The sequence below is a fragment of the Amblyraja radiata genome, chromosome 31, assembly GCF_010909765.2.
Source record: "Amblyraja radiata isolate CabotCenter1 chromosome 31, sAmbRad1.1.pri, whole genome shotgun sequence".
NCBI lineage: Eukaryota > Metazoa > Chordata > Chondrichthyes > Rajiformes > Rajidae > Amblyraja > Amblyraja radiata.
The window spans coordinates 6,379,319-6,391,810 of record NC_045986.1 but is presented as its reverse complement, the minus strand read 5'-3'; the positions used below and the strand labels follow the sequence as shown (position 1 = coordinate 6,391,810).

Here is a 12,492-nt window from a genome sequence, read left to right as displayed (position 1 = left end):
TTAATTTGCCCACCACTGAAGTCAAACTAACAGGTCTATAATTGCTAGGTTTACTCTTAGAACCCTTTTTAAACAATGGAACAACATGCGCAGTACGCCAATCCTCGGGGACTATTCCCGTTTCTAATGACATTTGAAATATTTCTGTCATAGCCCCGGCTATTTCTACACTAACTTCCCTCAATGTCCTAGGGAATATCCTGTCAGGACCTGGAGACTTATCCACTTTTATATTTTTCAAAAGTGTCAGTACTTCTTTTACTTTGAAACTCATAGTATCCCCATAACTACTCTACTCGTTTCCCTTACCTCACATAATTCAATATCCTTCACCTTGGTGAATACCGAAGAAAAGAAATTGTTCAATATCTCCCCCATCTCTTTTGGCTCTGCAGATAGCTGCCCACTCTGTTTCTCCAATGGACTAATTTTATCCCTCGTTATCCTTTTGCTATTAATATAGCTGTAGAAACCCTTTGGATTTACTTTCACCTTACTTGCCAAAGCAACCTCATATCTTCTTTTAGCTTTTCTAATTTCTTTCTTAAGATTCTTTTCACATTCCTTATACTCCACAAGCACCTCATTTACTTCATGCTGCCTATAATTATTGTAGTTCTCCCTCTTTTTCCGAACAAGATGTCCAATTTCCCTTGAAAACCAGGGCTCTTTCCAATTTTTACTGTTTCCTTTCAACCGAACAGGAACATAAAGATTCTGTACTCTTAAAATTTCCCCTTTAAATGTCCACCATTTCTCTTCTACATCTTTCCCATAAAACAAAATGTCCCAGTCCACTCCTTTTAAATCATCTCACATCTCATCAAAGTTAGCCTTTCTCCAATCAAAAATCTCATCCCTAGGTCCAGTTCTGACCTTCTCCATAATTATATTGAAACTAATGGTATTGTGATCACTGGACCCGAAGTGCTCCCCAACGCATACCTCCGCCACCTGTCCAGTCTCATTTCCTAACAGGATGTCCAGCATTGCCCCTCCTCTAGTAGGTACCTCTATGTATTGCTGTAAAAAACTATCCTGCACACATTTTACAAACTCCAAACCATCCAGCCCATTTACAGAATGTGTTTCCCAGTCTATGTGTGGAAAGTTGAAATCTCCCACAATCACTACCTTGTGCTTACTACTAATATCTGCTATCTCCTTACATATTTGCTCTTCCAATTCTCGTTCCCCATTTGGCGGTCTATAATACACCCCTATAAGTGTTGCTACACCTTTCCCACTTCTCAGTTCCACCCAAATAGCCTCCCTAGATGAGCCCTCCAATCTATCCTGCCAAAGCACTGCTGTAATATCTTCCCTGACTAGCAATGCAACACCTCCACCTCTTGCCCCTCCAATTCTATCACACCTGAAGCAACGAAATCCTGGAATATTTAGTTTCCAATCACAGCCCTCCTGCAACCATGTTTCACTGATCGCCACAACATCATACTTCCAGGTGTCTATCCAGACTCTAAGCTCATCCACCTTTCTTACAATGCTCCTAGCATTAAAATATGCATATTTAAGAAACCCCCCGTCTCTTCTTCTCTGTTTATTTCCTTTTTTTTCTTTCTCCTCTTGTGTCCGAGTGCTTCCCTTTTCTGCTTCCTGTCTCCCATTCTGTCTACTAGCTTTCTCTATTTGAGTCCCTCACACTTTCCCGTCCATATAGCTATCCAATTTATTTTTAAATGATAAAATCGAACCTGCCTCCTACCACTCTCTGAGTAAAGAAGTTCCCCTCATGTTACCCCTAAACTTCTGTCCCTTAATTCTCAAGTCATGTCCTCTTGTTTGAATCTTCCCTACTCTCAGTGGGATAAGCTTATCCACGTCAACTCTGTCTATCCCTCTCATCATTTTAAAGACCTCTATCAAGTCCCCCATTAACCTTCTGCGCTTCAAAGAATAAAGACCTAACTTGTTCAACCTTTCTCTGTAACTTAGTTGCTGAAACCCAGGCAACATTCTAGTAAATCTCCTCTGTACTCTCTCTATTTTGTTGACATCCTTCCTATAATTAGGCGACCAAAATTGTACACCATACTCCAGAATTGGCCTCACCAATGCCTTGTACAATTTTAACATTAAATCCCAACTTCTATACTAATGCTCTGATTTATAAAGGCCAGCACACCAAAAGCTTTCTTTACCACCCTATCTACATGAGATTCCACCTTCAGGGAACTGTGCACAGTTATTCCTAGATCCCTCTGTTCAACTGCATTCCTCAATTCACTACCATTTACCATGTACGTCCTATTTTGATTTGTCCTGCCAAGATGTAGCACCTCACACTTATCAGCATTAAACTCCATCTGCCATCTTTCAGCCCACTCTTCTAACTGGCCTACATCTCTCTGTAGACTTTGAAAATCTACTTCATTATCCACAACACGACCTATCTTAGTATCATCTGCATACTTACTAATCCAATTTACCACACCATCATCCAGATCATTGATGTACATGACAAACAACAGTGGACCCAACACAGATCCCTGTGGCACCCCACTAGTCACTGGCCTCCAACCTGACAAACAGCCATCCACCATTACTCTCTGGCATCTCCCATTCAGCCACTGTTGAGTCCATCTTGCTACTCCACCATTAATACCCAACAATTTAACCTTCTTAACCAACCTTCCATGAGGAACCTTGTCAAAGGCCTTACTGAAGTCCATATATACAACATCCACTGCTTTACCCTCATCAATTTTTCGAGTAACCTCTTCAAAAAATTCAAGAAGATTAGTCAAACATGACCTTCCAGGCACAAATCCATGTTGACTGTTCCTAATCAGACCCTGTTTATCCAGATGCTTATATATTATCTCTAAGTATCCTTTCCATTAATTTGCCCACCACTGACGTCAAACTAACAGGTCTATAATTGCTAGGTTTATTCTTAGAACCCTTTTTAAACAATGGAACAACATGCGCAGTACGCCAATCCTCCGGCACTATTCCCGTTTCTAATGACATTTGAAATATTTCTGTCATAGCCCCTGCTATTTCTACACTAACTTCCCTCAATGTCCTAGGGAATATCCTGTCCGGACCTGGAGACTTATCCACTTTTATATTTTTCAAAAGTGTCAGTATTTCCTCTTCTTTGAATCTCATAGTTTCCATAGCTACTCTACTTGTTACCCTTACCTCACATAATTCAATATCCTTCTCCTTGGTGAATACCGAAGAAAATAAATTGTTCAATATCTCCCCCATCTCTTTTGGTTCTGCAGATAGCTGTCCACTCTGACTCTCTAATGGACCAATTTTATCCCTCGATATCCTTTTGCTATTAATATAGCTGTAGAAACCCTTTGGATTTACTTTCACCTTACTTGCCTAAGCAACCTCATATCTTCTTTTTGCTTTTTTAATTTCTTTCTTAAGATTCTTTTTACATTCTTTATACTCCTCAAGCACCTCATTTACTCCATGCTGACTATAATTATTGTAGATCTCTCTCTTTTTCCGAACCAAGTTTCCAATTTCCCTTGAAAGCCATGGCTCTTTCCAATTTTTACTATTTCCTTTCAACCGAACAGGGATATAAAGATTGTGTACTCTTACACTGGTGAGAACAAGCGCAGATTTGGCAATCGCTTCACCCAACACCTCCGCTCAGTTCACAATAACCAACCTGATCTCCCGGTGGCTCAGCACTTCAACTCCCCCTCACATTCTGAATCCGACCTTTCTGTCCTGGGCCTCCTCCATGACCAGAGTGAGTCCTACAGCAAATTGGACAAACAGCACCTCCTATTTCGCTTGGGTAGTTTACATCCCAGCGGTATGAACATTGACCTCCAATTTCAGGTAGTCCTTGCTTTCTCCCTCCTTCCCCTCCTCTTCCAAGCTCTCCCACAGCCCACTGTCTCTATCTCTTCATTTCTTTTTCCTGCTCCCCCCCCCCGAAATCATTCTGAAGAAGGGTCTTGACCCGAAACGTCACCTATTCCTTCGCTCCATAGATGCTGCCTCACCCGCTGAGTTTCTCCAGCTTTTTTGTCTACCTTCGATTTTTCCAGCATCTGCAGTTCTTTCTTAAACAATATTCCAAATGTGGTCTGACCAGCGCCTTATAAAGCCTCAGCATTTTATCCCTGTTTTTATATTGTCCTCCTCTCGAAATAAATGTTACCATTGTATTTGCCTTCCCTACTACCAATTTGACTTGCAAATTAACTTTTTGGGAATCCTGTACCAGCACTCCCAAATCCCTTTGCACCTCTGATTTATGAATTCTCTCCCCATTTAGAAAATAGTCTATGCCTTTATTCCTACTACCAATATATGCATGACTCCACACTTTGCTACACTGTATTCTATCTGCCAATTCTCAACCCACTTGCCCAACCTGTCCAAGTCCTGCAGAGTCCCTGCTTTCCCTACACTACCCACCCCTTCACCTATCATGATATCATCTGCAAACCTGGCCACAAAGCCGCCAATTCCCACATCTAAATCATTGATATACATAGTGAAGAGCAGCGGCCCCAGCATCAACCCGTCAACCAGGATAATATCCCTTTCTTGCCATTCTTGCATTCTGCCATCCAGGCAACTTGCTACTCATCTTCCCTCATGCCCACTCACTCGTCTTATCTACATTCCACTGACGTTTCCTTACATTCTCCACTATACCCACAATCTGACCTATTTGGTGTTAATTACAGTGGCTTGCAAAAGTTTTCATACCCCTTGAACTTTTCCACATTTTGTCACGTTACAACCACAAACGTAAATGTATTTTATTGGGATTTTATGTGATAGATCAACACAAAGTGGTGCATAATTGTGAAGTGGAAGGAAAATGATACATGGTTTTCAAATTTTTTTACAAATAAAAAACTGAAAAGTGTGGCGTGCAAAAGTATTCAGCCCCTCTGAGTCAATAATTTATAGAACCACCTTTCACTGCAATTACAGCTGCAAGTCTTTTGGGGTATGTCTCTACCAGCTTTGCACATCTAGAGACTGAAATTTTTGCCCATTCTTCTTTGCAAAATAGCTCAAGCTCAGTCAGATTGGATGGAGAGCGTCTGTGAACAGCAATTTTCAAGTCTTGCCAGAGATTTTCAATTGGATTTAGGTCTGGACTTCGACTGGGCCATTCTAACACATGAATATGCTTTGATCTAAACCATTCCATTGTAGCTCTGGCTGTATGTTTAGGGTCGTTGTCCTGCTGGAAGGTGAACCTCCGCCCCAGTCTCAAGTCTTTTGCAGACTCTAACAGGTTTTCTTCCAAGATTGCCCTGTATTTGGCTCCATCCATCTTCCCATCAACTCTGACCAGCTTCCCTGTCGCTGCTGAAGAAAAGCATCCCCACAGCATGATGCTGCCACCACCATGTTTCACAGTGGGGATGGTGTGTTCAGGGTGATGTGCAGTGTTAGTTTTCCGCCACACATAGCGTTTTGCATTTAGGCCCAAAACTTCAATTTTGGTCTCATCTGACCAGAATACCTTCCTCCACATGTTTGCTGTGTCCCCCACATGGCTTGTGGCAAACTGCAAATGGGACTTCTTATGGCTTTTTTTCAACAATGGCTTTCTTCTTGCCACTCTTCCATAAAGGCCCGATTTGTGGAGTGCACGACTAATAGTTGTCCTGTGGACAGATTCTCCCACCTGAGCTGTGGATCTCTGCAGCTCCTCCAGAGTTACCATGGGCCTCTTGGCTGCTTCTCTGATCAATGCTCTCCGTGCCCGGCCATGTCTTGGTAGGTTTGCAGTTGTGCCATACTCTTTTCATTTTCGGATGATGGATTGAACAGTGCTCCGTGAGATGTTCAAAGCTTGGGATATTTTTTTATAACCTAACCCAGCTTTAAACTTCTCCACAACTTTATCCCTGACCTGTCTGGTGTGTTCCTTGGGCTTCATGATGCTGTTTCTTCACTAATGTTCTCTAACAAACCTCTGAGGCCTTCACAGAACAGCTGTATTTATACTGAGATTAGATTACACACAAGTGGACTCTATTTACTAATTAGGTGACTTCTGAAGGCAATTGGTTGCACTGGATTTTATTTAGGGGTATCAGAGTAAAGGGGGCTGAATACTTTTGCACGCCACACTTTTCAGTTTTTTATTTGTAAAAAAATTTGAAAACCATGTATCATTTTCCTTCCACTTCACAATTATGCGCCACTTTGTGTTGGTCTATCACATAAAATCCCAATAAAATACATTTACGTTTGTGGTTGTAATGTGACAAAATGTGGAATAGTTCAAGGGGTATGAATACTTTTGCAAGCCACTGTAAGCACTTAAAAAAAAATCCAGCACACCCTTAACTTTTGCATAATTTAACTTCTGCTTTAAAAAAAAAAATTCAGAGTTAATGCATTGACAGATACAATAACCTCTAGAAATCTATCCATTTAATACAAGCAATTTAGTAGTAAGATTAAACGAGAACTTACCAGTTTGAAGTTTGATCTTTATTTTATGAGGAGTTACGTTGAGGGATTATGTGAAGGCCGTCAGCCCGCATGCGCGTCAATCTTCAAAGCAGCGGTGTGAAATCACAGATAATAGTTGATCAACTGAATATAGTAAGATTCGAGAAACTAGAACTATCAGCTGATCTTTATGAGAGAGGGTTGGGAGCGGAGGGCACGTAATCCCTCAACGTAACTCCTCATAAAATAAAGATCAAACTTCAAACTGGTAAGTTCTCGTTTAATCTTACTATTTTACTTCGGAGTCACGTGAATAACTACGTGAAGATTTTGAAGCTCTGTGATTTCATGCCGTGGAACGAATTCATGCATCACTCACTGCATCAATTGACCAAGGATGAGTTAACATTAATAATGCTATCAGACATAACATAGATTTAGACATGCTGATGCTTTTTAATGAACAAAATGACAATAGTAACCCCTCTAATCCGGGAGGAAACTATAAACAGAACTAAAAAATAGAGTTGGATAATACCCCTGGTCTGGCAATGGGGTTGTTTAAAAATGTTTGAAAAGATCGTTCGTTTGACCATCCTGCAGTTGCTAGGATGTGGTACAGCGGAACGTCCATAACCCTGCTGTTGAAAACTGTTGCAGCCCTGGTGGAGTGAGATTTGAAAATGTTAGTGTTCACTCCTGCACAAGCCAGAACTCGTTTAACCACCTGAAGATGGTCTGTACTGATAGCTTCTTATGAGGTTATTGTAACTAACAAACATTGCTAGATCAGTGCCCCTAAGGCTCTAGTGACCTTCACGTATTGTAGTAGATGTGACCACACACAACCGAAGGTCCATGGGGCATGTCCAAAATTTAGTTTGAGACCTAATGCCCCTGGTCCGCGCCGCTTGACTAAGCCATGAACATAAGTTGTTATTTTTTCTGCAGATGTAACCATCCTGTCTAGTCGCAGCTTCCCTGCAATCTGCAGTGAGCACGTCCATGGTTCGGCCTCACAATCCGAGCCGCAGGAACAGTCTTTTCAGGGTCTGTAAGTCAATGAATTGATTTTATCATGCATTGGATGGTTGCCCGAGTCACGGGCTGAACCAGCAATTCCATGTTAGAAATAACCATATAAGGTTCTATTATCATTCCCAACATCTGCGGGAATCATGGCTGCATAGGCCAGTCTCTACAAAAATGACTGAAGCGGGATATTGCTGAATATTTTGCAACCCGACTGATGAGGCAAAATGGAGGAAGACATTCCCCCCCAGTGTGGCGAGAATGCATCTATCGCCACTGCCATGCCACATATTCTATTTATTTATTTATTTATTTTTCTTACTGCAACTGGTGAATGAGCCTGGATGCAAACACTCGATCTAGTGTTCCATGAGCCACCAAGTCATTAATACTTAGTGATCCAACATCCATTCTGTTTTGGCATTGATTTTACGTGATGATACACCAGTGCCAAATGAGGTTAGGTAAACTATCATCGGATACTTTGACTTGGTTGCACCCATGTGATTAACATATGACACTAACAAGTGTATCAACTTGGACTTGAGCATGCAGATTATGCATTTACGCACAAAACATTTAACCCATAGAATGCACCTAATGTCTATAGGTAGTTGATACCATATAACTGCAGAATTGGTAACTCATGCAAATCCCATCACCTCTGTAACTAGAGATGGTATTAATAATGTCCCATCTTTGAGCACTAACATCAGTTTGTAATGTAACTGAAGATTTTCTGACGAAAGTTAGTGGAGCAATGCTGAATGCTGTTCATCCACCATAGTGACTTTCATGGAGGTGAATAATGAGACCTACTTACCAGTGTCTCTAACTCCAGGTCTCCTTACCTTTGCTGGAGTTCCAGCGAAATTTTATTCGCAGACTCTGTCCATATTGTAATTTCCATTAGATCGCTGATGCTGCTGACCAAATTTTCTTGTAGTGGCTAGTCCATCTCTGACGGAGCAGCAATTTTAGAGGCAAAGCACACCACTTCCCCTCATGCGATTGTCGTGCATTATGCATTAAGCATGGGACCCCGGCACATAGTCATATATGGGTTCCTGTTTGGAGTTAATCCATACTAACCTTAGACACTCTGTTTAGAGTGGGCGTAATTGCACCTGAACCAGGTGTCACCATCCGTATACCTCAATTTGTCTGTGCATGCCTTGTACCAAGCATGTTTTGCGACACCATCTCCCATGGTCCTATAATATATATGGCTCCATCTTCATCCTTTATACATCCGAATGGGAGGGCTTATGCAACCTGAACCAGGAGCTGCCTCAGGCATGTGTGCGTGTATTTTAGCACCATCTCCATTACTGCGTTCAACAGAGTGGGAGGAATGGCAAACCTGAACCAGGCGTTGTTTCAGGCACATGTGCATACTCCTGTAGCACTCTCTCTACTACTCCGAGCTGCTGCCTGACATGCCTTAAGATGGAGCGCTCTTTGACTGCGACGAGTCGCAATCTTGTCTGACATAGATGCCCAAGACTTGGCACTCACTCTGAGTTGGGGTTGTCAGGTTGTCCTTCAGCAGCCACCAGGACTAGCTGTGCAAATCAATGCTCTGTTGGTATGTCTCATTCCCCAAACAGGCTGCACGTGCTAGTGACTCCGAATCCTGCTCCTTTCCGATGCCAATGTAGTATACCGGAAGGACTGGAGCGCCTCTGGCCCTCTGCAAGGAGAAGATTCGGCGGCTGGACATCCCAGGCCTCGCGCTTCCCAGATAGCGTTGTTCACTGCCAGCACTCTGTAATGATGTGACGTGAGGTCATGGATGCTTACCAAGCTCCAGGTTTTCTGCCATAGGCTGGAAGCCAACTTTTCCTTGCAGCGGCTCCTCCGTTTGCGTGGATATGTTTCACGGACATACTTCTGAATTTGGAGTCAGTCATACACTGACTGCTTACGCTCCTCTCCTCAGAGAAGGAGATATAATGCAGCCCTGCAACAGGCGCTGCTGCAGGTGTCACGCAGCTGGCGTGTCGTGGAAAATTCCCTCACGACATACCACCAAACTGCGACTGCCTAGCTCCCCTCCTCAGAGAGGGAGACATGTTGCAGCCCTGTACCAGGCGCTGCCACGGGCCCCCGAGACCCGTGCTGATATTACTTCCTTACTTGGAGTAGGTATGTTGCAAAGTGTACCTGAAGCGTCGCTGAAAATCTGTCGCTGCGGGTGTGCGCGATTTTGGCGCCGTTTAGAGGGGGGCGGGTTTAAAACTCAATTTTCCCTAGGCTATTCAAATCGAGATTTTTCAGCGTAGTTAATTATTAACGAAAAATCGCTGAAAGATTCCGTCGCTTGAGCTATTATTACTTTTAAGGGCTTTATCTAATTGTTATAGTAGTTTAAAAATTAACCTCTAAACCCCCGACCGCCGGCAATCGGCCGGATCTCATACAGGGGACAACAGGAGGTAGGCTGTTTATTTTTACATTAAAAAGGGCTTCTTAAGATCCCTTTATACAAAGTTTAATGTTGCGAGTAGCTAATTTGGGCCCATTATATCCTGCAGTATTTTTCTGGGCATTTGGGGGCACAAATCTACCGCAATGTGAACGTTCCAAACCAGCGCGTTCACAGGATCCCACTAGAAAGCTGATTTAAATGGACTTTAATTTACAGCAATTGAACACTAAATTCCTTCCATTTGGCCTATAAATTAATGTAAATGAGATTTAAAAATCATGTTTTATTGTGAATTATTTGTGAATATTATTTGGACACTTAGGCTATTTAAAAATGTTAATCATTTATTAAGAAATGGATAGATGTTTAGATTTAGTAATTGAAGTTTGAAATTAGCTACAATTGGGTAACTAACTAATTATATGCTTTAAATTCAGGTCATCCAAGTAAGATTATTTTATATTTGTTTCAGAATGCTTCAATCTATGATAACTGAAAATTTCATTCAGTTCTCTTAATTTTTAAGAAGGTTATGGGCTTTTGACTGTCCACGATCACAGCTTTTTGGTTATGTCCATAGAAAATCAATAGGGAACAAGATGCTAATTTCCGAGTATGAAAATGGCCATAACTTTTTAAATACTTGAGATATGAAAGTGAATTAGGTGTCAAATTAAACTTCTTTTTATGCTTTATCTGATGGGATAAATTGCAGACTTGATTTTTAAAATTTCAAAATTTTGTAACATTGCTACTTGGAGTATCAGGTGGAGCATCTCCCCATGAGATGCTCTATCCGGCAAAGAAAACGTCCGAAGACGCTCCGACTGCAGGAGATGAATACTGAGATTTGAAGTTTAACCGGCCTTCCGGGCCAGTATTACCCACGGAGCCGGGATTCCCCCGTGGCTTCCGCAGCCGGTGGTCACCATGGCCGGGTTTCCCCCCGAGCCGAGTTTTACTTTGCGGAGCCGGCTACCCCGCAGTATCCGCAGCCAGGTTTCCCCGAGTCGGGATTCCCCGGAACGACTTCCAGCAGGACCTCTGTAGAGAGCTTCCTGCAAGGTAAAAACACAACCTGAAAATTAAGTTTGAAACTTATCTTCAGGTTTGAAACTTACCGCTGAAGGAGATGCGCGCCTGCCAGCCAGTCGCGCGCCATGCGTTAGACGTAATGACGCGACGGCCTTCTTCACGTAGTCACTCACGTGACTCCGAAGTAAAACAGACACTCTAGACAGCATTCAAACTGAACTTTAGAAATGAAAGCCATTCATCTTACTTCAGCTAATTGGTCAAATGGTGTTCTTCCATCTGACATTTCCATCTATGATGGTGATTCAATGAATAACTTGCTTGTTTCAGTTTCTCAAAATAAATGTAGTTTGTTTTTAATTTGGTGCTGGAAAATTATGACCACCACTGAAGCAGCAACAACAGAGTTACCAGCACAATGCATATTGTAACGCTATAATGTCAGCATATTGATTCATAGAAAGATACAGCGGACAATTAGGCCGTTTAAGCCCACAGGGTCTGCTCCGACCATCAACCACCATTTACTCTGATTTTACATTAATCTCAGTTTAATTTTATCTTTATATTCTCATCAATTCACCCCAGATTCCACCATTCACTCCCACGCAATAGCGACAGTTTACAGCCAATTAACCTACCAATCTGCATGTCTTTAAGATGTGGTAGGAAACTGAGTCACCCAGGATTACAGGGAGAACATTGACGTTTTTCAAGTATATAATCCAAATAACTATTCTCTTTGAAGAACCTGAAAACATCACCAAACTATTTTATCACAACATTAAAGCCTGTGCCCAATCCTGTCAATCTCCAACACACACACACATGCATTTCCAAACATTGGCAAAATGATCTAAAACAATGGCTATTTTTCACATTATAGATAGATAGATATGCCTTTATTGTCATTCAGACCGAAGTCTGAACGAAATTGCAGCAGTCATACATATAATACAATAAAAACAACAATAAACACATATTAACATCCACCACAATGAGTCCACCCAGCATCTCCTCACTGTGATGGAGGCAAAAGTCTTAGGTCTTTTGCCTAATTTTCAGTTATCTCAGAGGAACTGAAGACAGGGGCAGAATTACAATTGTGGCTTAGCTCAGCCAAATCAAATATCACAATTGAGCTTCAATCAATCTGAACTGTAATATCTAAGCACCATACCAGACTGAATATTTACAACCAATTATAAACTGACAGAAACACACATAATTTTCAAGGTTTACTATTCATTCCAGAACCTACCTCTGAATCATCTGTGACCTTGTCCAATTTCGTCCGACTGTGTGGCAAGAATGGAACAACTGTAAAGGAATGTGAACAATTTTAACTCGACTTGAATTTTGCCTTTTACCAAGTAATTAACCCAATAATATTGAGAAAAATAAAAATGCCAACTCTTGAAAATTGAAGTATAAATAGAGAAAGTCAGTCAAGTTGGTCACTGGCGAAAGGCTGACCTGTATGATAGCCATCCTGGTCTTTATATAAGAAATAACAAGAACATTCAGGAAATACTTTGCACATACAAGCCACATAAGAATTTTGA

General features: G+C 41.7%; 1 protein-coding gene across 1 annotated transcript in view; it reads right to left on the bottom strand.

Annotated features, from left to right (window-relative positions):
- Positions 1–12,492, bottom strand: part of LOC116990665 (protein kinase C zeta type-like) — a 288,589-nt gene that overhangs the window by 158,631 nt on the left and 117,466 nt on the right. The window contains exon 7 of the mRNA XM_033048584.1: positions 12,189–12,247. Within this exon, the coding sequence (XP_032904475.1) occupies positions 12,189–12,247 (59 nt within the window). The remainder of the gene's footprint in view (positions 1–12,188; positions 12,248–12,492) is intronic.